The 27043-nt window shown below is 44.5% G+C and overlaps 1 protein-coding gene across 2 annotated transcripts in view; it reads right to left on the bottom strand.

The window, feature by feature from the left end:
• Positions 1 to 27043, bottom strand: part of LOC118389426 (xylosyltransferase 1) — a 200797-nt gene that overhangs the window by 114859 nt on the left and 58895 nt on the right. For both annotated transcript variants that reach the window (XM_052527837.1, XM_052527838.1), the window contains exon 2: positions 12776 to 13412. In XM_052527837.1, the coding sequence (XP_052383797.1) occupies positions 12776 to 13412 (637 nt within the window). The remainder of the gene's footprint in view (positions 1 to 12775; positions 13413 to 27043) is intronic.

Below are 27043 nucleotides of genomic sequence, written 5' to 3'. Positions count from 1 at the left end.
TTAACCCTAAACCTAACCACTAGCCCCTTACCCTACTTCTATTTTAACCCTAACCCTAAACCTAACACTGTACCCTACTTCTAATTTAACCCTAACCCTAAACCTAACCACTAACCCCTTACCCTACTCCTAATTTAACCCTAACCCTAAACCTAACCACTAACCCCTTACCCTACTCCTAATTTAACCCTAACCCTAAACCTAACCACTAACCCCTTACCCTACTCCTAATTTAACCCTAACCACTAACACCTTACCCTACTTCTAATTGAACCCTAACCCCAACCACTAACCCCTTACCCTACTCCTAATTTAACCCTAACCCTAACCCTAACCACTAACCCCTTACCCTACTTCTAATTGAACCCTAACCCCAACCACTAACCCCTTACCCTACTCCTAATTTAACCCTAACCCTAACCCTAACCACTAACCCCTTACCCTACTCCTAATTTAACCCTAACCCTAACCCCAACCACTAACCCCTTACCCTACTCCTAATTTAACCCTAACCCTAAACCTAAACCTAAACCTAAACCTAACCACTAACCCCTTACCCTACTCCTAATTTAACCCTAAACCTAACCACTAACCTTAAAATAGCCGTTGTCCTCCTAGAGATGGGAGAATTTTCCTTGTTCTACTATCCTTGTGGGGACTTTTGGGAATTTTAGCTCCCCACAAGGATAGACGAATCAACCCCCCACACACACACACACACACACACACACACACACACACTCACAGTATCAGATTGAACAGTAATTGGTAGGCAGCTCGGGAGGTTCACTGGCTAGCATGGCACTAGGCTAATTGGCGGAGCGCTTCACCAAGCACTTTGAGGCTTGTGATATGCTAGCTAGCTGAACTAATGAGCCAATGTGTTGTGTGTCTCTACACCTACAGGGACGTGATAGGTCTAAAAACTCCAGACTCTGCCACATCCCTCTTTTTCCTCTCTCCTATCACCATCAATCTTTCAAACTGCCTCTCTCTCATCTGCTATCAGCACTCTCTCTCTCCATCATTTCATTCTTCTCTCTCTCTCTCTCCTTCATCTTGTGTAACTTCTGCAGCTCATGGCCATCCATCTCAACCAGTCATGCGAGAGGTTGGAAGAGGAGAGGAGCAGAAATGTCCTTTTAGTTTCCAATATTAAAGTTCTTTAATGCAACATCTGCTCAGTACCAACGCAGGATCCAACTAAAGTCTCACCTGACTGAGTATAACTATCTTGTTCTTTGTTCTAGATGCAGAAATGCAGTTTTATTTTTTAAATCAGCAAACAAGTGAATAAGCCTCGAATGATGTTACCTGCTACGTATTTAGGGGTGACCGAACATGCAAGGTCATTGGCTGACAACTGACATCAACCAATGATGGCGCCAGTTCCATCCCACATATTACTATCATGTAGACATTAGACAGTAGCCCAGCTAGCATATAGAGGCTCTGCTAATGCTAATATATACCCTCTCATATCATATGGTGCCGGCGCTAACGGCTATGCGCTAACCCAGCCAACTCTTCAAGGACAGAATACAGATGAAATCAAATTGGACAATTTGTAGCTAACAAGGTTAGTGCCTCAAATTCAGATTGGTGCAACTGAGACATGGGGAGAGAGCGAGAGAGCTAACAAGGTTAGCGCCTCAAATTCAGATTGGTGCATCTGAGACATGGAGAGAGAGAGAGAGAGAGAGATAGAGAGAGAGAGAGAGAGAGAGAGAGAGAGAGAGAGAGAGAGAGAGAGATATGAGAGAGAGAGAGAGAGAGAGAGAGAGAGAGAGAGAGAGAGAGAGAGAGAGAGAGAGAGAGAGAGAGAGAGAGAGAGAGAGAGAGAGAGATGAGAGATGAGAGAACAACATTGTGGCAGACGACAGAACAGACAGAGGGAGTGAAAAAGAGATTTAATTTAGCCGTCCGTGTTGTTACACGACGCCACCAGGATTAAGCCCTTTTCAATTTCCCCCGTCTCCTTTGATCAAACTGTCAGTTGGAGTGGGATGACGATGGTGAGTCTAGGGCAGGGCTGCCCAACCCTCTTCCTGGAGATCTACTGTCCTGTAGGTTTTTCAGTTCAACCCTAATTTAGCATATCTGATTCAGCTAGTTCAGGTCTTGTTGAGCAGCTAATTAGTAGAATTAGGCGTGTTAAATTAGGGTTGGACTAAAAACCCACAGGATGGTGGATCTCCAGGAAGAGGGTTGGACAGACCTGGTATAGGGAGATGACATGAGCTTATTCACTGATAGACAAGCGTTGGTTTAATCTTGGGGAATATGTATCCTCGCTTACATTGCTGTACAGAACAAAGTTGCACAGTCATGGTGGACTCACAAGGTGCAGTTATGGTGGACTCACAAGATGCAGTCAAGGTGGACTCACAAGGTGCAGTCAAGGTGGACTCACAAGGAGCAGTTATGGTGGACACACAAGGTGCAGTCATGGTGGACTCACAAGGTGCAGTTATGGTGGACTCACAAGGTGCAGTCAAGGTGGACTCACAAGGTGCAGTCAAGGTGGACTCACAAGGTGCAGTCATGGTGGACTCACAAGGTGCAGTCAAGGTGGACTCACAAGGTGCAGTTATGGTGGACTCACAAGGTGCAGTCATGGTGGACTCACAAGGTGCAGTCAAGGTGGACTCACAAGGTGCAGTTATGGTGGACTCACAAGGTGCAGTCATGGTGGACTCACAAGATGCAGTCAAGGTGGACTCACAAGGTGCAGTCATGGTGGACTCACAAGGTGCAGTCAAGGTGGACTCACAAGGTGCAGTTATGGTGGACTCACAAGGTGCAGTCATGGTGGACTCACAAGATGCAGTCAAGGTGGACTCACAAGGTGCAGTCATGGTGGACTCACAAGGTGCAGTCAAGGTGGACTCACAAGATGCAGTCAAGGTGGACTCACAAGGTGCAGTCATGGTGGACTCACAAGGTGCAGTCAAGGTGGACTCACAAGGTGCAGTTATGGTGGACTCACAAGGTGCAGTCATGGTGGACTCACAAGATGCAGTCAAGGTGGACTCACAAGGTGCAGTCATGGTGGACTCACAAGGTGCAGTCAAGGTGGACTCACAAGGTGCAGTCATGGTGGACTCACAAGGTGCAGTCAAGGTGGACTCACAAGGTGCAGTTATGGTGGACTCACAAGGTGCAGTCATGGTGGACTCACAAGATGCAGTCAAGGTGGACTCACAAGATGCAGTCAAGGTGGACTCACAAGGTGCAGTCATGGTGGACTCACAAGGTGCAGTCATGGTGGACTCACAAGGTGCAGTCATGGTGGACTCACAAGATGCAGTCAAGGTGGACTCACAAGGTGCAGTCATGGTGGACTCACAAGGTGCAGTCAAGGTGGACTCACAAGGTGCAGTCATGGTGGACTCACAAGGTGCAGTTATGGTGGACTCACAAGGTGCAGTCATGGTGGACTCACAAGGTGCAGTCAAGGTGGACTCACAAGGTGCAGTCATGGTGGACTCACAAGGTGCAGTCATGGTGGACTCAAAAGGTGCAGTCATGGTGGACTCACAAGATGCAGTCAAGGTGGACTCACAAGGTGCAGTCATGGTGGACTCACAAGGTGCAGTCAAGGTGGACTCACAAGGTGCAGTCAAGGTGGACTCAAAAGGTGCAGTCAAGGTGGACTCACAAGGTGCAGTCATGGTGGACTCACAAGGTGCAGTCAAGGTGGACTCACAAGGTGCAGTCATGGTGGACTCACAAGGTGCAGTCAAGGTGGACTCACAAGGTGCAGTCATGGTGGACTCACAAGGTGCAGTCAAGGTGGACTCACAAGGTGCAGTCATGGTGGACTCACAAGGTGCAGTCATGGTGGACTCAAAAGGTGCAGTCATGGTGGACTCACAAGATGCAGTCAAGGTGGACTCACAAGGTGCAGTCATGGTGGACTCACAAGGTGCAATCAAGGTGGACTCACAAGGTGCAGTCATGGTGGACTCACAAGGTGCAGTCAAGGTGGACACACAAGGTGCAGTCAAGGTGTGTTGGCGCCCTATCCAAAAGTAGTGCACTTATAAGTGACTATGGTGCAATTTCAGACGCAACCATTGGAATTGTCCCAGATAGACAAGCAGTAGCCTACAAGGTTACACAGTCATTGTGGGTGCACAGTGTCTGGTTATGTCTGGCCAGATGTCCATGTATCGTTCTGCCTTTTTTCTCCTTTTCTCCACATGTCCTCTGTGTGTGTGTGTTGTTTCTTTAAACATTGATGCGTGGTCCTCACCGATGGTGGCAAGCTTACAGATTTTGTTTACAAGAGTCTTCTGCCAACCTGCAGATGTTCAACCAGTCTACTTGGGAAAAAAAAAAAAGTGTGTGTGCGGTGTGTGTGTGTGTGTTTGTGAGTAAGAAAGAGAGAGAAAGGAAGGAAGAGGGTGAGAAAGCGAAAGAGTTTGTGCTTTCCTGTGTGTATCTGTCTGCCTGTGTGTGGTTGTAAGTGTGCATGTGTGTGTGTGTGTGTGTCGGTGTGTGCAAACTTGCATTTCTGTAGCCAGAATGAAAATTGGAAAGCAATTTGGTGTAAATACAAAAAGTGTCTTCCATTCTCTCGCACAAATTTCTCATCAGCCAAGAAACACATTTCTTGCCTGACTTTGATATAAATTGGAATTATTAGCAGTAAAACAACAGAAAGTGCAGTGTGAGTGTGTGTACGTGTGTATCTGTGTGTGTGTGTGTGTGTGTGTGTGTGTGTGTGTGTGTGTGTGTGTGTGTGTGTGTGTGTGTGTGTGTGTGTGTGTGTGTGTGTGTGTGTGTGTGTGTGTGTGTGTGTGTGTGTTGTGTGTGTGCGCGTGCATAAATGGTTGTGTATGTGTGCCTAAGTCAAAACAGATTTTATTTCAGCTTCAGGGGATATTGTATTTTCCTGCTGTAAAAAGAGATGGTATACGTCCTAAATGGCTCCCTATTCCCTAAATAGTGCACTACTTTTGAGCAGAACCCTATGAGCCCTGGTCAAAAGAAGTGGACGATAAAGGGATTAGAGCCATTTGGGACTCAGACATTGACAGTACATACACAGGCCATGACGACAAAACAAACAACATGTTTGAAAGGAGCCTCTATCAAGCTGTCGCACGATGATTACACTGTTACTATGATTGACTAACAAACAGAATGTCTAGCAATTGTTTTTATATGATATGAAAGAGTATCTGGTCAAATATGCTTGAGTGTACCACACCCAGTATACCCAAACTGTTCACTCCCAGTATACCAAACGGTTCACACCCAGTATACCCAAACTGTTCACTCCCAGTATACCAAACTGTTCACACCCAGTATACCCAAACGGCTCACACCCAGTATACCCAAATTATTCACTCCCAGTATACCAAACTGTTCACTCCCAGTATACCAAACTGTTCCCACCCAGTATACCCAAACTGTTCACTCCCAGTATACCAAACTGTTCACACCCAGTATACCCAAACGGTTCACACCCAGTATACCAAACTGTTCACACCCAGTATACCAAACTGTTCACACCCAGTATACCCAAACGGTTCACACCCAGTATACCAAACTGTTCACACCCAGTATACCCAAACGGTTCACACCCAGTATACCCAAACAGTTCACACCCAGTATACCCAAACAGTTTACACCCAGTATACCCAAACTGTTCACACCCAGTATACCCAAACTGTTCACACCCAGTATACCCAAACAGTTCACACCCAGTATACCCAAACTGTTCACTCCCAGTATACCCAAACTGTTCACACCCAGTATACCCAAACTGTTCACACCCAGTATAAACAAACTGTTCACACCCAGTATACCCAAACTATTCACACCCAGTATACACAAACTGTTCACACCCAGTATACCCAAACTGTTCACACCCAGTATACCCAAACTGTTCACACCCAGTATACCCAAACTGTTCACACCCAGTATACCCAAACTGTTCACACCCAGTATACCCAAACTGTTGACACCCAGTATACCCAAACTGTTCACACCCAGTATACCCAAACTGTTCACACCCAGTATACCCAAAATGTTCTCACCCAGTATACACAAACTGTTCTCACCCAGTATACCCAAACTGTTCACACCCAGTATACCCAAACTGTTCACACCCAGTATACCCAAACTGTTCACACCCAGTATACCCAAACTGTTCACACCCAGTATACCCAAACTGTTCACACCCAGTATACCCAAACTGTTCACACCCAGTATACCCAAAATGTTCTCACCCAGTATACACAAACTGTTCTCACCCAGTATACCCAAACTGTTCACACCCAGTATACCCAAACTGTTCACACCCAGTATACCCAAACTGTTCACACCCAGTATACCCAAACTGTTCACACCCAGTATACCCAAACTGTTCACACCCAGTATACCCAAACGGTTCACACCCAGTATACCCAAACTGTTCACACCCAGTATACCCAAACTGTTCACACCCAGTATACCCAAACTGTTCACACCCAGTATACCCAAACTGTTCACACCCAGTATACACAAACTGTTCACACCCAGTATACCCAAACTGTTCACACCCAGTATACCCAAACTGTTCACACCCATTATGCCCAAACTGTTCACACCCAGTATACCCAAACTGTTGACACCCAGTATACCCAAACTGTTCACACCCAGTATACCCAAACTGTTCACACCCAGTATACACAAACTGTTCACACCCAGTATACCCAAACTGTTCACACCCAGTATACCCAAACTGTTCACACCCATTATGCCCAAACTGTTCACACCCAGTATACCCAAACTGTTCACACCCAGTATACCCAAACTGTTCACACCCAGTATACCCAAACTGTTCACACCCAGTATACCCAAACTGTTCACACCCAGTATACCCAAACTGTTGACACCCAGTATACCCAAACTGTTCTCACCCAGTATACCCAAACTGTTCACACCCAGTATACCCAAACTGTTCACACCCATTATGCCCAAACTGTTCACACCCAGTATACCCAAACTGTTGACACCCAGTATACCCAAACTGTTCACATCCAGTATACCCAAACTGTTCACACCCAGTATACACAAACTGTTCACACCCAGTATACCCAAACTGTTCACACCCAGTATACCCAAACTGTTCAGACCCATTATGCCCAAACTGTTCACACCCAGTATACCCAAACTGTTCACACCCAGTATACCCAAACTGTTCACACCCAGTATACCCAAACTGTTCACACCCAGTATACCCAAACTGTTCACACCCAGTATACCCAAACTGTTCACACCCAGTATACCCAAACTGTTCACACCCAGTATACCCAAACTGTTCTCACCCAGTATACCCAAACTGTTCACACCCAGTATACCCAAACTGTTCTCACCCAGTATACCCAAACTGTTCACACCCAGTATACCCAAACTGTTCACACCCAGTATACCCAAACTGTTCACACCCAGTATACCCAAACTGTTCACACCCAGTATACCCAAACTGTTCTCACCCAGTATACCCAAACTGTTCACACCCAGTATACCCAAACTGTTCACACCCATTATGCCCAAACTGTTCACACCCAGTATACCCAAACTGTTGACACCCAGTATACCCAAACTGTTCACATCCAGTATACCCAAACTGTTCACACCCAGTATACACAAACTGTTCACACCCAGTATACCCAAACTGTTCACACCCAGTATACCCAAACTGTTCAGACCCATTATGCCCAAACTGTTCACACCCAGTATACCCAAACTGTTCACACCCAGTATACCCAAACTGTTCACACCCAGTATACCCAAACTGTTCACACCCAGTATACCCAAACTGTTCACACCCAGTATACCCAAACTGTTGACACCCAGTATACCCAAACTGTTCACACCCAGTATACCCAAACTGTTCACACCCAGTATACCCAAACTGTTCACACCCAGTATACCCAAAATGTTCTCACCCAGTATACACAAACTGTTCTCACCCAGTATACCCAAACTGTTCACACCCAGTATACCCAAACTGTTCACACCCAGTATACCCAAACTGTTCACACCCAGTATACCCAAACTGTTCACACCCAGTATACCCAAACTGTTCACACCCAGTATACCCAAACTGTTCACACCCAGTATACCCAAAATGTTCTCACCCAGTATACACAAACTGTTCTCACCCAGTATACCCAAACTGTTCACACCCAGTATACCCAAACTGTTCACACCCAATATACCCAAACTGTTCACACCCAGTATACCCAAACTGTTCACACCCATTATGCCCAAACTGTTCACACCCAGTATACCCAAACTGTTCACACCCAGTATACCCAAACTGTTCACACCCAGTATACCCAAACTGTTCTCACCCAGTATACCCAAACTGTTGACACCCAGTATACCCAAACTGTTCACACCCAGTATACCCAAACTGTTCACACCCAGTATACCCAAACTGTTCACACCCAGTATACCCAAACTGTTCACACCCAGTATACCCAAACTGTTCACACCCAGTATACCCAAACTATTCCCAAACTATCCAATCATTCCCCAAAGTACCAACCAGCCTCAATTCCTCTAAACCTTTGCAATGTGAGCATAGCTAAGTGATAGTTTTCTATAATATATGTCATTTAGCAGAAACGTTTATCAAAAGGTGACTTACAGTCACGCGTGCATACATTTTACGAATCAAGCCCACAATTCAGGCCTTACAAATGCCATGCTCTACCAACTAAGCTACAAAAGACTGCAGTCCAGAAACAACTGTACGGGCCAAATATTTTCTCCCACACTTTGGCCCATCCAGGAACAACCCCTTCCCCACATCCCCCAAAAGCATATGGTATTAATGTAGATCTGATCAGAGGGCAAAGTGGACCTACTATCATACTGCTTTAACCTATCCAGTTCCATCCTCAACCTATACAGTCTATAGGGGATAGGAGTTAGGGCGTGTTTCTGGACCGGGCCTATATCTCTACAGTAAAGTCTACACAATGTAGCCACCATCTATGATACAGTAACAGTATATCTATTAACTCACCCTCTATGGTACAGTAACAGTATATCTATTAACTCACCCTCTATGGTACAGTAACAGTATATCCATTAACTCACCCTCTATGGTACAGTAACAGTATATCTATTAACTTCTTGGATATAGGGGCGCTCTTTTAATTTATGGATAAAAAAAACGTTCCCGTTTTAAACAAGATATTTTGTCACGAAAGGTTGCTCGACTATGCCTATAATTGACAGCTTTGGAAAGAAGACACTGATGTTTCCAAAACTGCAAAGATATTGTCTGTGAGTGCCACAGAACTAATGCTACAGGCGAAACCAAGATGAAATTTCATACAGGAAGTGCCCCAGATTTTGTGTTCCAATGTCTCCTTATATGGCTGTGTATGGGTCACGAATGAGCTTAGACTTTCTGTTGTTTCCCCAAGGCGTCGACAGCATTGTGACGTATTTGTAGGCAAATCATTGGAAGATTGACCTTAAGAGACTACATCTACCAGGTGGCCGCTTGGTGTCCTCCGTCGCAATTATTGCGTAATCTCCAGCAGCGTGTCTTTTTCAGTTTACTTCGAGGAGAAACACAGCTGCCACGAATGATTTATCATCGAATAGATATGTGAAAAACACCTTGAGGATTGATTCTAAACAATGTTTGCCATGTTTCTGTCGATATTATGGAGTTAATTTGGTAAAAAGTTTGGCGTTGTAGAGACTGCATTTTCAGATTTTTTTTCTTAGCCAAACGTGATGAGCAAAACGGAGCGATTTCTCCTATACAAATAATATTTTGGGAAAAAATGAACATTTGCTATCTAACTGAGAGTCTCCTCATTGAAAACATCCGAAGTTCTTCAAAGGTAAATTATTTTATTTGAATGCTTTTCTTGTTTTTGTGAAAATGTTGCCTGCTGAATGCTAGGCTTAATGCTATGCTAGCTATCAATACTCTTACACAAATGCTTGTGTAGCTATGGTTGAAAAGCATATTTTGAAAATCTGAGATGACAGTGTTGTTAACAAAAGGCTAAGCTTGTGAGTGAATATATTTGTTTCACTTCATTTGCGATTTTCATGAATAGTTAACGTTGCGTTATGGTAATGAGCTTGAGGCTATAATTACGCTCCCGGATACGGGATTGCTCGACGCAAGAAGTTAACTCACCCTCTATGGTACAGTAACAGTAGTAACAGTATATCTATTAACTCACCCTCTAAGGGACAGTAAAAGTGTATGTACTAACTCACCCTCTATGGTACAGTAATAGTAGTAACAGTATATCTACAGTATCAACTCACCCTCTACGGTACAGTAACAGCAGTAACAGTATATCTACAGTATTAACTCGCCCTCTATGGTACAGTAACAGTATATCTATTAACTCACCCTCTATGGTACAGTAATAGTAGTAACAGTATCTACAGTATTAACTCACCCTCTATGGTACAGTAACAGAATATCTATTAACTCACCCTCTATGGTACAGTAATAGTAGTAACAGTATATCTACAGTATTAACTCACCCTCTATGGTAAAGTAACAGTATATCTGTTAACTCACCCTCTATGTTACAGTAATAGTAGTAACAGTATCTACAGTATTAACTCACCCTCTATGGTACAGTAATAGTAGTAACAGTATCTACAGTATTAACTCACCCTCTATGGTACAGTAATAGTAGTAACAGTATCTACAGTATTAACTCACCCTCTATGGTACAGTAATAGTAGTAACAGTATCTACAGTATTAACTCACCCTCTATGTTACAGTAATAGTAGTAACAGTATCTACAGTATTAACTCGCCCTCTATGGTACAGTAATAGTAGTAACAATATAGCTACAGTATTAACTCACCCTCTATGGTACAGTAATAGTAGTAACATTATCTACAGTATTAACTCACCCTCTATGGTAAAGTAATAGTAGTAACAATATATCTACAGTATTAACTCACCCTCTATGGTACAGTAATAGTAGTAACAATATAGCTACAGTATTAACTCACCCTCTATGGTAAAGTAACAGTGTATCTGTTAACTCAACCACTATGGTACAGTAATAGTAGTAACAGTATCTACAGTATTAACTCACCCTCTATGGTACAGTAATAGTAGTAACAGTATCTACAGTATTAACTCACCCTCTATGGTACAGTAATAGTAGTAACAATATAGCTACAGTATTAACTCACCCTCTATGGTACAGTAATAGTAGTAACATTATCTACAGTATTAACTCACCCTCTATGGTACAGTAATAGTAGTAACAATATATCTACAGTATTAACTCACCCTCTATGGTATAGTAACAGTAGTAACACTATATCTACTAACTCACCCTCTATGGTACAGTAACAGTAGTAGCACTATATCTACTAACTCACCCTCTATGGTACAGTAACAGTAGTAACACTATATCTACTAACTCACCCTCTATGGGACAGTAACAGTAGTAACACTATATCTACTAACTCACCCTCTATGGGACAGTAACAGTAGTAACACTATATCTACTAACTCACCCTCTATGGTACAGTAACAGTAGTAACACTATATCTACTAACTCACCCTCTATGGTACAGTAACAGTAGTAACACTATATCTACTAACTCACCCTCTATGGTACAGTAACAGTAGTAACACTATATCTACTAACTCACCCTCTATGGTACAGTAACAGTAGTAACACTATATCTACTAACTCACCCTCTATGGTACAGTAACAGTAGTAACACTATATCTACTAACTCACCCTCTATGGTACAGTAACAGTAGTAACACTATATCTACTAACTCACCCTCTATGGTACAGTAACAGTAGTAACACTATATCTACTAACTCACCCTCTATGGTACAGTAACAGTAGTAACACTATATCTACTAACTCACCCTCTATGGTACAGTAACAGTACTAACACTATATCTACTAACTCACCCTCTATGGTACAGTAACAGTAGTAACACTATATCTACTAACTCACCCTCTATGGTACAGTAACAGTAGTAACACTATATCTACTAACTCACCCTCTATGGGACAGTAACAGTAGTAACACTATATCTACTAACTCACCCTCTATGGGACAGTAACAGTAGTAACACTATATCTACTAACTCACCCTCTATGGGACAGTAACAGTAGTAACACTATATCTACTAACTCACCCTCTATGGTACAGTAACAGTAGTATCATTATATCTACTAACTCACCCTCTATGGTACAGTAACAGTAGTAACACTATATCTACTAACTCACCCTCTATGGTACAGTAACAGTAGTAACACTATATCTACTAACTCACCCTCTATGGTACAGTAACAGTAGTAACACTATATCTACTAACTCACCCTCTATGGGACAGTAACAGTAGTAACACTATATCTACTAACTCACCCTTTATGGTACAGTAACAGTAGTAACACTATATCTACTAACTCACCCTCTATGGGACAGTAACAGTAGTAACACTATATCTACTAACTCACCCTCTATGGTACAGTAACAGTAGTATCATTATATCTACTAACTCACCCTTTATGGTACAGTAACAGTAGTAACATTATATCTACTAACTCACCCTCTATGGTACAGTAACAGTAGTAACACTATATCTACTAACTCACCCTCTATGGTACAGTAACAGTAGTAACATTATATCTACTAACTCACCCTCTATGGTACAGTAACAGTAGTAACACTATATCTACTAACTCACCCTCTATGGTACAGTAACAGTAGTAACACTATATCTACTAACTCACCCTCTATGGGACAATAGCGGGTGACCTTCTCAGGCATCAGTTGACCTTCCTTGTGTCTGCAGTACACTTCAGCTATCTGCTGCCGGCACTCCTTGGTCTTGGCTCTGGACAGAGCTGAAATGGCTTCCTTCCCACTGATCTCACACTTGGGCGGCTGGTCGTAAACAACCTCCAATGGAGCCGCAGTCGCCTGCTTCCTGGTTTGATGCGGGTGTTGGTGTCTATGTTGAGTCTGGGGGTGGGACTGCGACTGTTGGTAAGTCTGAGCCTGACCCTGGCTCTGTGGCTGTGAAGAGCGGCTGTGGTGGTTCCTGGAGCCCACCCCGGCTCCAACCGCTTTCGGGCCCACAGGAAGTGAGCCATTCTGGGCTACGGCTCGTCCGTACTGGAGGACCTCGTTGGAGCTCCGGCTGAGAATCGGAGCGTTATCCTTCCAGGTTGCCTGTTCGGCATGGGCCTTCTCCTGCAGCCTCTCCCTGCGTTTGTTACTGTCAGCGCCCCCTGGGGGCTGGCGCTGGGGCTGCGAACGGGCGCCAAAGTTACTATTGTCTATGTTCTCAAAGTCTTTGGGCACAGAGTTCTCATTGTTGCTGTCCACTCTGACTTTCTCCTTGGGGCGGTGGGAATAGTAGCCATCCTGTGAAAAGAGGAGACGGAGAGAGCAGATTTGTTTCATTGTTGTTGGTTTTTATCGGAACGTAATTTAGTTAGGAACTAATTCTTATTTACAATGATGGGAGAAGGGAAGAATGGAGTAAATGAGAGAGAAGGGGGAATGAGGAGGGGGAGGAAAGAGGCGAAGGAAAGAGGGGAGGAAAGGGGAAAGAGAGAGAGAAGGAAAGGAGAAGATGGGAGGAAAGAGAAGGATAGATAATGAGAGAAGGGGGGGGATAGGGGGCACAAACAAGCAGAACCAGATCTGTGGTGAGTGAGTCAGTGAGGCACATATCAAATGTCAGATTACCAATCAACACGCCACACACACCAAGCAGCTTAACAGAACCAAGAGGCATGAAATTAAGTAGCATTAACTTATTGACTCCCTCCGCTCCCTGCCACAACACAACAAGGTGCAACCTGACTGGCTGACTGGGCCTATCGCCACGGTGACGACGGGGACGAGGACTACTTTCTGTGGCTGTGTGCGTGTCATCATCAGATTAGTACCGATTTCAATTAACTTTTCCCCTGACGTGCCTGTCACCCCGTAAACAGATTACCAAGGGGGATAAAGCACCGGAATGTGATTCTGTGTGTGTGTGTGTGTGTGGTGTGTGGATGTCGTGTTTGTGTGTGTATTCTGTTATTCCACATTCTCCGGAGCCACGTGATGATTATGGAATTACAATAGTGTGGCGTGTGAAAAGGAGGCAGTGTGTGTGTCACCGCCGGGTGTTTTTGTGTGTGTGTGTGTGTGTGTGTGTGTGTGTGTGTGTGTGTGTGTGTGTGTGTGTGTGTGTGTGTGTGTGTGTGTGTGTGTGTGTGTGTGTGTGTGTGTGTGTGTGTGTGTGTGTGTGTTTGCAGCCCCTGTTTGTGTGCTTTGAGCCAAGATCTGAATGTACAATTTTCCCATCTTTCCACCAGAACAAGCCGAGAGAGAGGGAGGGATGGAGAGAGTGAGGGATGTAGAGAGTGAGAGGGGGATGACAAGGAGGAGAGGAGTGGAGAGCATTGACATGCGGGAGAGTTCTGCCGCACCTCGGAAGCACTCGCTTCACTGAAATGTTCCCCGAAGCATCAAATGGAACAGGCGAGAGAGCTTCCTCTGCCTACCTGGCTGAGACGCCGTGAAACACACACACTTCGCTAGACAGGCGGAGAGCGAGGGAGGAGAGCAAATGTGTGTGTGTGTGTGTGTGTGTGTGTGTGTGTGTGTGTGTGTGTGTGTGTGTGTGTGTGTGTGTGTGTGTGTGTGTGTGTGTGAGAGAGAGAGAGGAAGGGCAAAGAACAACGGCGGTGGGAGAGGATATAGAGATCCAGTACAAGCTGAGGCTTCATGTGTCTCTCTGTTTACAGTCACAGCTGATAGCGAGAGAGAGGTGAGAGAACGAGCGAGAGGTGAGAGAGAGAGGTGATAGAGAGAGAGAGAGGTGATAGAGAGAGAGAGGTGAGAGAGCGAGAGAGAATCGAGAGAGAGTTGAGAGAGCGAGAGAGAAGTGAGAGAGTTAGAGAGAGAGGTGATAGAGAGAGAGAGAGAGAGAGAGAGAGAGAGAGAGAGAGAGAGAGAGAGAGTGAGAGAGAGAGGTGAGGGAGCGAGAGAGAAGTGAGAGAGCGAGAGAGGTGAGAGAGCGAGAGAGAAGTGAGAGAGCAAGGGAGAACGAGAGACGAGTGAGAGAGAGAGATGATGAGAGAGAGAGAGAGAGAGAGAGAGGTGATAGAGAGCGAGAGAGAGAGGTGATAGAGAGCGAGAGAGAGAGAGAGAGGTAATAGAGAGCGAGAGAGAGAGAGGTGATAGAGAGCGAGAGAGAGAGAGAGGTGATAGAGAGCGAGAGGTGATTGAGAGAGAGGATAGAGAACGAGAGTGAGAGAGAGCAAGAGTGAGGTGATAGAAAGAGAAAGGGGGTGATGGAGAGAGAGAGCGAGAGAGAATGGAGAGCAAGACATTGACAGAGCAGGAGATTCAGGCAGAGAATGAGTGAAAGCGAGCAAATGAGAGAGAAGTGCAGTGAAAAGGATAGAGAGAGAGAAGAGAGGGAGCAAGGAGCGAGAAAAGCCAGACGGAGAGAGAGAGAGAAAGAGAGAGGTGAAGAGGAGAGACTGAGAGAGGCACACTGCTCGGTAAGGAAATGCATTTCTCTCCCCTAAAGCCAGCCTGTTATCAGCACATCAACCTCTTCTCTCTGCAAACACCTTGTGTCTGAGCCTATTACAGAGGTGGAAGACTGAGACAGAGACAAGTAGGGAGACATAAGAGGAGGGAGGCCTGGAGAGAGAGGGGCAGGGGGGTGGAGAGAGGGGAGGGGCGGGCATTTTTGTGAGATTTATGATAGATCTTTCTAATCGTTTGCAAAACATTCTTACTGTCAGTTCTCTCTCTCAATTCAATTCAATTCAATTAAAAGGGTCTTTATTGACATGGGGAACATATGTTTACATTGCCAAAGCAAGTGGAATAAACGCTAAACAAAAATGAGAAGAAACAACAAAACAAAAACCCTGAAAATGTAAATGAACAGTAAACATTTCACTCACAAAGGTACAGCTGTCTTTTAACAATCTCTCAATTCAATTGGCTTTATTTGCATGGGGAAACGTGTTTACATTGAGAAGCAAGTGAAATAGACAATCCACAAAAATGTAAATAAGCAAGGGGAAATAAACCATCAGAAATGAACAGTGAACATTACACTCATAAAAGTTTGACTATGTACAGTGTTGCATCATATGTGCAAATAGCTAAAGTACCCTCTTCATTACACCCACTGATTCTCTTAAACCTCAACCTCATTCAAATCACCTCCAACCCACCTGCTGCCACAACTGGGTCACCGCCTCTCTTCTCCTCTGTGTGTGTGTGTGTGCGTGGCGGTTCACAGCTGCTGAGGTAATACGCGTTAGAAGATGTTAATCCTCCATGTAACAGCTGCCCTACACTACCGATCAACTTAAAATATCCAGAGATAGAGAGAGAGAGAGAGTAAGAGAGAGAGAGAGGGGGGGGGGAGAAGGCAGGGAGAGAGAGAGAGAAAGGGGGAAGGCAGAGAGAGAGAGAGAGAGAGAGGAGAATAGAAAGAGAGAGAGAGAGAGAGAGAGAGAGAGAGAGAGAGAGAGAGAGAGAGAGAGAGAGAGAGAGAGAGAGAGAGAGAATAGAAAGAGAGAGAGAGAATAGAAAGAGAGAGAGAGAATAGAAAGAGAGAGGAGTGGAGTTTAAAAAGAGCACATGTTAGCCCTGGAGCAGCAGATATCCCTGGCTTTGCGTGGGCCATGAGAGACATGAGAAGAAGGGACACAGTTGGAATCGCAGGAAAGCCCAAATCCAAACGCATTAAATCTGTTGTCTTCATCTTTTAACTGTCTCTATTTGAAAGAGAAAAGTGTTGAGCCCAACAGCACAGCAGGCCTCTGGCTAAATCAACAGGGTTGTTCTCTGATCTGCGAATCACTGGATTTAATAAGGCATTTCTGCATTCAAAAGTATAAAAAAACATGTTGTATAATGAAACCGGGGGGTGAATATGATTCACATGTGGAGAAATAAATACTTCTGTTCCTCTGTTCTTCTCTCTATCTCTTTGTCTCATTCCGATTCCTCTCCCTCTCTCTCTCCTGATCCCTAGTTTCTTTCCTATCTCTCTTTCTACTGCCCTTCATTTCCTCTCTCTTTCTACTGCCCTTCATTTCCTCTCTCTCTTTCTATTGCCCTTCATTTCCTATCTCTCTTTCTACTGCCCTTCATTTCCTCTCTCTCTTTCTACAGCCCTTCATTTCCTCTCTCTCTTTCTACTGCCCTTCATTTCCTATCTCTCTTTCTACTGCCCTTCATTTCCTCTCTCTCTTTCTACTGCCCTTCATTTCCTCTCTCTCTTTCTACTGCCCTTCATTTCCTCTCTCTCTTTATACTGCCCTTCATTTCCTCTCTCTCTTTCTATTGCCCTTCATTTCCTCTCTCTCTTTCTACTGCCCTTCATTTCCTCTCTCTCTCTCTACTGCCCTTCATTTCCTCTCTCTCTTTCTACTGCCCTTCATTTCCTTTCTCTCTTTCTACTGCCCTTCATTTCCTCTCTCTTTCTACTGCCCTTCATTTCCTCTCTCTCTTTCTACTGCCCTTCATTTCCTCTCTCTCTTTCTATTGCCCTTCATTTCCTCTCTCTCTTTCTATTGCCCGCATTTCCTCTCTCTCTTTCTACTGCCCTTCATTTCCTCTCTCTCTTTCTATTGCCCTTCATTTCCTCTCTCTCTTTCTACTGCCCTTCATTTCCTCTCTCTCTTTCTACTGCCCTTAATTTCCTCTCTCTCTTTCTATTGCCCTTCATTTCCTCTCTCTCTTTCTACAGCCCTTCATTTCCTCTCTCTCTTTCTACTGCCCTTCATTTCCTATCTCTCTTTCTACTGCCCTTCATTTCCTCTCTCTCTTTCTACTGCCCTTCATTTCCTCTCTCTCTTTCTACTGCCCTTCATTTCCTCTCTCTCTTTATACTGCCCTTCATTTCCTCTCTCTCTCTTTCTATTGCCCTTCATTTCCTCTCTCTCTTTCTACTGCCCTTCATTTCCTCTCTCTCTCTCTACTGCCCTTCATTTCCTCTCTCTCTTTCTACTGCCCTTCATTTCCTCTCTCTCTTTCTACTGCCCTTCATTTCCTCTCTCTTTCTACTGCCCTTCATTTCCTCTCTCTCTTTCTACTGCCCTTCATTTCCTCTCTCTCTTTCTATTGCCCTTCATTTCCTCTCTCTCTTTCTATTGCCCGCATTTCCTCTCTCTCTTTCTACTGCCCTTCATTTCCTCTCTCTCTTTCTATTGCCCTTCATTTCCTCTCTCTCTTTCTATTGCCCGCATTTCCGCTCTCTCTTTCTACTGCCCTTCATTTCCTCTCTCTCTTTCTATTGCCCTTCATTTCCTCTCTCTCTTTCTATTGCCCTTCATTTCCTCTCTCTCTTTCTATTGCCCGCATTTCCTCTCTCTCTTTCTACTGCCCTTCATTTCCTCTCTCTCTTTCTATTGCCCTTCATTTCCTCTCTCTCTTTCTATTGCCCTTCATTTCCTCTCTCTCTTTCTATTGCCCGCATTTCCTCTCTCTCTTGCTACTGCCCTTCATTTCCTCTCTCTCTTTCTACTGCCCTTCATTTCCTCTCTCTCTTTCTACTGCCCTTCATTTCCTCTCTCTCTTTCTACTGCCCTTCATTTCCTCTCTCTCTCTTTCTATTGCCCTTCATTTCCTCTCTCTCTTTCTACTGCCCTTCATTTCCTCTCTCTCTTTCTAGTGCCCTTCATTTCCTCTCTCTCTTTCTATTGCCCTTCATTTCCTCTCTCTCTTTCTACTGCCCTTCATTTCTCTCTCTCTTTCTATTGCCCTTCATTTCCTCTCTCTCTTTCTACTGCCCCTTAATTTCCTCTCTCTCTACTGCCCTTCATTTCCTCTCTCTCTTTCTACTGCCCTTCATTTCCTCTCTCTCTTTCTACTGCCCTTCATTTCCTCTCTCTCTACTGCCCTTCATTTCCTCTCTCTCTTTCTACTGCCCTTCATTTCCTCTCTCTCTTTCTATTGCCCTTCATTTCCTCTCTCTCTTTCTATTGCCCGCATTTCCTCTCTCTCTTTCTACTGCCCTTCATTTCCTCTCTCTCTTTCTATTGCCCTTCATTTCCTCTCTCTCTTTCTATTGCCCGCATTTCCGCTCTCTCTTTCTACTGCCCTTCATTTCCTCTCTCTCTTTCTATTGCCCTTCATTTCTCTCTCTCTTTCTATTGCCCTTCATTTCCTCTCTCTCTTTCTATTGCCCGCATTTCCTCTCTCTCTTTCTACTGCCCTTCATTTCCTCTCTCTCTTTCTATTGCCCTTCATTTCTCTCTCTCTTTCTATTGCCCTTCATTTCCTCTCTCTCTTTCTATTGCCCGCATTTCCTCTCTCTCTTGCTACTGCCCTTCATTTCCTCTCTCTCTTTCTACTGCCCTTCATTTCCTCTCTCTCTTTCTACTGCCCTTCATTTCCTCTCTCTCTTTCTACTGCCCTTCATTTCCTCTCTCTCTCTTTCTATTGCCCTTCATTTCCTCTCTCTCTTTCTACTGCCCTTCATTTCCTCTCTCTCTTTCTAGTGCCCTTCATTTCCTCTCTCTCTTTCTATTGCCCTTCATTTCCTCTCTCTCTTTCTACTGCCCTTCATTTCCTCTCTCTCTTTCTATTGCCCTTCATTTCCTCTCTCTCTTTCTACTGCCCCTTAATTTCCTCTCTCTCTACTGCCCTTCATTTCCTCTCTCTCTTTCTACTGCCCTTCATTTCCTCTCTCTCTTTCTACTGCCCTTCATTTCCTCTCTCTCTACTGCCCTTCATTTCCTCTCTCTCTTTCTACTGCCCTTCATTTCCTCTCTCTTTCTATTGCCCTTCATTTCCTCTCTCTCTTTCTATTGCCCTTCATTTCCTCTCTCTCTTTCTACTGCCCTTCATTTCCTCTCTCTCTTTCTATTGCCCTTCATTTCCTCTCTCTCTTTCTACTGCCCTTCATTTCCTCTCTCTCTTTCTACTGCCCTTCATTTCCTCTCTCTCTTTCTATTGCCCTTCATTTCCTCTCTCTCTTTCTACTGCCCTTCATTTCCTCTCCCTCTTTCTATTGCCCTTCATTTCCTCTCTCTCTTTCTACTGCCCTTCATTTCCTCTCTCTCTTTCTATTGCCCTTCATTTCCTCTCTCTCTTTCTATTGCCCTTCATTTCCTCTCTCTCTTTCTACTGCCTTCATTTCCTCTCTCTCTTTCTACTGCCCTTCATTTCCTCTCTCTCTTTCTACTGCCCTTCATTTCCTCTCTCTCTTTCTACTGCCCTTCATTTCCTCTCTCTCTTTCTACTGCCATTCATTTCCTCTCTCTCTTTCTACTGCCCTTCATTTCCTCTCTCTCTTTCTACTGCCCTTCATTTCCTCTCTCTTTCTACTGCCCTTCATTTCCCCTCTCTCTTTCTACTGCCCTTCATTTCCTCTATCTATTTCTACTGCCCTTAATTTCCTCTCTCTCTTTCTACTGCCCTTCATTTGCTCTCTCTTTCTACTGCCCTTCATTTCCTCTCTCTCTCTCTCTCCCTCTCTCTCTCTCTGCCTCTCTCTCTCCCTCTCTCGCTCCCTCTCTCTCCCTCTTGCGTTTAAAGGACTTCTCTCTCTTTAATCTCAGTCTGTGTTTAACTCTGTGGGGACAGAGCAGGGGGCTCTTAGAGAGGAAAAGATGGGGAAATTGACAATTAATAGCCCAGGGATGGTGAGGCTAGGAAGCTAGGCCATTAGGGGGTGTGTGCGCGCGTGTGTGTGCTTGGTTATCGATCACTAGGGGGAATCTGTCTTTTCCTACAGTGTGCTTTGGGGAGGCCAAGCCCGGTTCGCCTGACACGCGGTCGCTTACTAAACCCCTTTCTCAACCCCCTTCGCCCCTCTCGGCCCCAATCGCTCAGCGAGAGAGAATGCAAGCAGGTAAAAGGGTAAACGTTCGGGCTATCCATCATTGCAGGTAGGAAGGCTGGGGCAATGGAGTGAGGGACTGAGGCTGAAACTCTGACTGAACCACCCCCACCTACAAGGGATGGTTTGGTCCATTTGCCATACTGTACACCTCATACCGGCTCATTCCATTTACCCCATTTCCTTTACCACAGGGGAGAGAGGGAGATACTTCATCTGTCCTGCCCCCCCTCCATTCTCCAATCTCCTTTCAACTTCATATCTCTCACACCACAGCTGCTCAGGCATACCCACTCTCCTTCTCCTCCTCCTCTCATCTCTCACTCCAGGGGGGAAATCTGTTCATTTCTCAAATTCTACCTGCACACTGGCACTACCCTTCCCTCCCTCCTTCCCTCCATCCTCCATCCCTATTGTCATTTACTGTACTGGTCCCCTGGTGAACCTTAGCAGCAGCACTGAACACATCACTTTAAATCTGGCCCTCGTTTTACTGGCTATTTCTCCCACATGGGGCCAACTCAGATGAGCTGTGGCTCCCATACACACTCAATCAACTGCTATCTGACAAATCGTTCTCTCTCAAACCGCACGCATGCACGCACACACACACACACGCACACACACACACACACACACACACACACACACACACACACACACACACACACACACACACACACACACACACACACACACACACACACACACACACACACACACACACACACACACACACACACACACACACACACACACACACACACCATCTATCGGTTAACTACAGCTGTTTCTATCTCTTTTTCCCTGCAGAGAAAAATGCCATCTCCGCAAGGCTATGACGTAACAGCCATGGAACTGGCCTTTTGGGTAATGAGGAGAGCTGGTCAGTAATGGGGGAAACATTCAGTAATAAGCGTTCCTGTACTGATGAAAATCAGCAGCACTTACATTACAATTTGTAATATCAAATTTCAAATCAAATCAAATGTATTTATATAGCCCTTCGTACATGAGCTGATATCTCAAAGTGCTGTACAGAAACCCAGCCTAAAACCCCAAACAGCAAGCAATGCAGGTGTAGAAGCACGGTGGCTAGGAAAAACTCCCTAGAAAGGCCAAAACCTAGGAAGAAACCTAGAGAGGAACCAGGCTAATACAATAGCTACAATGCTAAAGTAAGCCTCTGTTTGTAATACAATAGCTACAATGCTAAAGTAAGCCTCTGTTTGTAATACAATAGCTACAATGCTAAAGTAAGCCTCTGTTTGTAATACAATAGCTACAATGCTAAAGTAAGCCTCTGTTTGTAATACAATAGCTACAATGCTAAAGTAAGCCTCTGCTTGTAATACAATAGCTACAATGCTAAAGTCAGCCTCTGCTTGCAATACAATAGCTACAATGCTAAAGTAAGCCTCTGTTTGTAAAGTTGGGATACTGAACCATCAACTATGAGGTGACACTAAAGAATGAGAACATGGAGCTCCAGAAGTAAACCCAGAGACGGCAAAGCAAGAGAGACATCCCACGCGCTAATCTATTCTGGTTCATATACAGCCAATGAACTAAACAGACCAGACCCAGCTGCTAATGCATTGGTGCCTATGGGAAAGCCACCCCGTTAAGCAGACCAGTCCGGAACTGACCATTTTCTCAGATTGGTAAACGGCCTGAGTGGGACATCTTCATTTATCCACTATCTTTGGTAAACGATCATCTCAAATCAGTTCACACATCAGTCTCCTCCTTACCCATCTGCCTCGTCAGACATGACTAATCAAACTGGCCTGCCGTGGGTTAGCAGGCCACACATGACACGTGCTGCTGGATCCTTCATCGTGTGTTGAGCTGGTCGCGGGGATCAGGCACTCTGTGGGGCAGCCTCAGTCGTCAGTCAGGATCCCCTGCTGTGTCGTTGAAGCTCTTTCATAATTACCTAGATGTAAAAAGCGCTGATCCCTGTGCCAGCCCCGCTTCCTGTTACGAACCACAGATGTTGGCTACAAACACTACAGGAACACGGCTGCAGGTATAGTATCTGAACCCAGGTCTGCTCCAAGCTGCGATATGTCTCATATCAACTGTTTAAGCCGCATTACTTCTTGCCTCAATGCACATGTATTCATGTGTATACTTAGAGTATACTTAGAGCACAGGAGGCTGCTGATGGGAGGAACGGAGCAAATGGTATCAAAACCTGGAATCCATGTGTTGGATGTATTTGTTACCATTCCACTTATTCACTCATTCCGCTCCGGCCAATACCACGAGCCCGTCCTCCCCAATTAAGGTGCCACCAACCTCCTGTGACTTAGAGCACACTGAGTACGTTGCAGGAGGTACCAACCTTGGATAAGAGCTGTGTCTTTTATTTGACGCTTAAAGTGCTTTCAACATTTTACAATGTGCTTTTAACTCATACCTGAACATTGTTTTTCCTGAACATTACGGTGTGCCCACCTCTCATTTTCTCTCTCTCTCTCTCTCTCTCTCTCTCTCTCTCTCTCTCTCTCTCTCTCTCTCTCTCTCTCTCTCTCTCTCTCCCTTCCTCCCTCCGCCTATTTCTGTTCTCGCTCTCTTTCATGGCTTCGACTGAAGGAATGCTGGTCACATGCATTGTGTGTGTGTGTAGCCATGCTGAATGAGCTGGTATGGGCGGCACACACACACACACACACACACACACACACACACACACACACACACACACACACACACACACACACACACACACACACACACACACACACACACACACACACACACACACACACACACACACACACACACACACACACACACACACACACACACACACACACACACACTTCAATAAATACCTTTCATATAGAGTGTGTGTGTGGTACTGTTACACTGAAAATGTGAGGCGTTATGCCACCAATCTTGTGACTGTGAAAAATATGCAGCAATATCAGAAACACTCCAGAAGAGGAAATGGTCCTCGAGACTGGCTTCTCTCTTTGCAAAGAGAAATGTTTACCTCAGAAACACAGAGGAAATGGTCCTCGAGACTGGCTTCTCTCATTGCAAAGAGAAATGTTTACCTCAGAAACACAGAGGAAATGGTCCTCGAGACTGGCTTCTCTCTTTGCAAAGAGAAATATTTACCTAAGAAACACAGAGGAAATGGTCCTCGAGACTGGCTTCTCTCTTTGCAAAGAGAAATGTTTACCTCAGAAACACAGAGGAAATGGTCCTCGAGACTGGCTTCTCTCTTTGCAAAGAGAAATATTTACCTCAGAAACACAGAGGAAATGGTCCTCGAGACTGGCTTCTCTCTTTGCAAAGAGAAATGTTTACCTCAGAAACACAGAGGAAATGGTCCTCGAGACTGGCCTCTCTTTGCCAAGAGAAATGTTTACCTCAGAAACACAGAGGAAATGGTCCTCGAGACTGGCCTCTCTTTGCAAAGAGAAATGTTTACCTCAGAAACACAGAGGAAATGGTCCTCGAGACTGGCCTCTCTTTGCCAAGAGAAATGTTTACCTCAGAAACACAGAGGAAATGGTCCTCGAGACTGGCCTCTCTTTGCAAAGAGAAATGTTTACCTCAGAAACACAGAGGAAATGGTCCTCGAGACTGGCCTCTCTTTGCAAAGAGAAATGTTTACCTCAGAAACACAGAGGAAATGGTCCTCGAGACTGGCTTCTCTCTTTGCAAAGAGAAATGTTTACCTCAGAAACACAGAGGAAATGGTCCTCGAGACTGGCTTCTCTCTTTGCAAAGAGAAATGTTTACCTCAGAAAACACATCCATTACAAAGTACCCTGTATTCAACTGAACAACATAGCTCTTTAGGGCAACTTCAAGTGAACAAGTCTTTCCACGCCCCCCTTCTATCTAGAATGCAATGAAGTAACTAGTTGCTTCTCAAAAATACCAACTGAACTTCTCAGAAAAGCTTTTTCAGCTAATTTGGGGATTTAAAATAGCCCAACTTCAAAGGCTACTGTAATTCCGGAAATTAATGTTAAATATGCGGACATTTTCAACGTCTGGTGTTGGTACATTTTCATATGTCAATTATGTGGCCATAATGTAGCCTCCCAACTGGGCAAACTAAATATCTCAGTCCAAAAACCCAGAAAATGGAAACTATCAACTAAAACTTCCTCAAAAATGATGTTCTCACTTCCTTTAAAAACCAAACACTTTCCACACACAAACATCTCAATATAAAAAGATACATACACACACATATATATATATATATATATATGAAAAAGCCCCATTGAGAAACAGGAGGAATCCGTGTGGAGAGGCTGGTTTGCAGTACAGATAGAAAGTAGAGATATTAATATCATTCCCTATGGGGGGATCCTACTGAAAGACATTTCCTAAGCAGGTTTACTAGAGTGAAAATGAAAGAAAAGGGTCTGTATCCCAAATGGCTCCCTATTCCCTACATAGGGCTCTGGTCAAAAGTAGTGCACTGTGGGCCCTGGTCAAAAGTAGTACCCTTACATATGGAATAGGGTGCAATTTGGGACGTATCGGGGGTTTTCTGGAGCTCTCTGGGAGTTCACTTGTCCCTGGGCAATCTCCAATCTACAGCTGAAAATGTCCCCTCAGACTTTACGTAACATGTATCAGTCCTACAGCTGAATATGTCTGCAGCCACTAAGGACTGTAGCCGTCATGTACTCCAGACTGTATCATATGTATGAGTCATGTGCAGTAGTATTTATAGAGGATATTACATTGGGGTCAATTATACTTCAACTCCCCCAGACAGTTGAGGAAATTGAATTGAAAGTGACTTGGTGATGTGAAAATTGCCTGTGATTCACATTTTGGTTCATTTTATTTCCCGAGTTGAAAAACAAACACCCCGAATGATCCATTCTATCTAACACGGTAATATAGGATGTTGTTAGCACTTCGATGAAATCAAATACATTTGACAAAAAGAAGGGAGGTAGCCAGGATTCCAGACTTCCTCTGTCTCATTATGCTGCCAACATACTGACTCAACTCCAGCCACTTTAATACTGGAAAAATGTATGTAAAAATTTTTGCACTAGACACTTTAAACAATGCCACTTAATATGTTTACATACCCTACATTACTCATCTCATATGTACGTATATACTGTACTCGATACCATCTACTGCATCTTGCCTATGCCGTTCTGTACCATCACTCATTCATATATCTTTATGTACATATTCTTCATCCCTTTACACTTGTGTGTATAAGGTAGTTGTTGTGAAATGGTTAGGTTCGATTACTCGTTGGTTATTAATGCATTGTCGGAACTAGAAGCACAAGCATTTCGCTACACTCGCATTAACATCTGTTAACCATGTGTATGTGACAAATAAAATTGGATTTGACTTTGCCTTCTCCATAAGGGAAGTCTATATCAGAGCAGTTTACATGGCCGGATTACAACACAAACACACAAACAAACACACACACACATCCCCCCTCCCACATACACACACCCAGCCTCCTCTTTTAATTTAATTTCACCTTTATTTAACCAGGCAAGTCAGTTAAGAACAAATTCTTATTTTCAATGAAGGCCTAGGAACAGTGGGTTAACTGCCTTTCCTCCATGCCTCACACATCCCCAGGCCAGAGGGAGAAGGTGACAGTATAGAGGTGGGCCACAGACAAACACATGGGGTCACCCAGGGGCCACTCAGAGGGACACATAGGACAGAGACTAGGGTCAGACATCCAGCCTCCATACCAGGCCTGGACAGTGACAACAACAATCCTGGACCAGAGAGTCCACTGTTTCCCCATATTGTACATAGAGTCAAATATCACTCTATTCTCCATAAACCTTCTGCCCCCCCTCCCGTCTCAATGAACCATGGGACTTACCATATGACATATTGAAAATAAATCAGTCTGGCATCAAATCATGTGTCTCTATCTCTCAAGGGGCATAAGGGATCCTTAAAAGACCATGAGATGACCACTCCCTCTTTCCCATAAAACCAGTGGCCCTTCACATCGAAGCAGCTCTGAATAGACCCGAGTCACATGACCCGAGTCGTATCTCACCAAGGGCACCACAGAACCATCTTGTCTCTCTCTGTGGAATGACACCGCTATTTAAATCAATTGTGCATTGTGAAATTTCACACAAGAGGAACCTCTTTTCTTCTTCTCTGCTACTTGACAGTGATTGAACCGCAC

Source organism: Oncorhynchus keta, chromosome 10 (assembly GCF_023373465.1).
Source record: "Oncorhynchus keta strain PuntledgeMale-10-30-2019 chromosome 10, Oket_V2, whole genome shotgun sequence".
Taxonomy (NCBI): domain Eukaryota; kingdom Metazoa; phylum Chordata; class Actinopteri; order Salmoniformes; family Salmonidae; genus Oncorhynchus; species Oncorhynchus keta.
The sequence above is the reverse complement of the archived record's forward strand: the minus strand, read 5'-3'. Positions and strand labels throughout refer to the sequence as shown.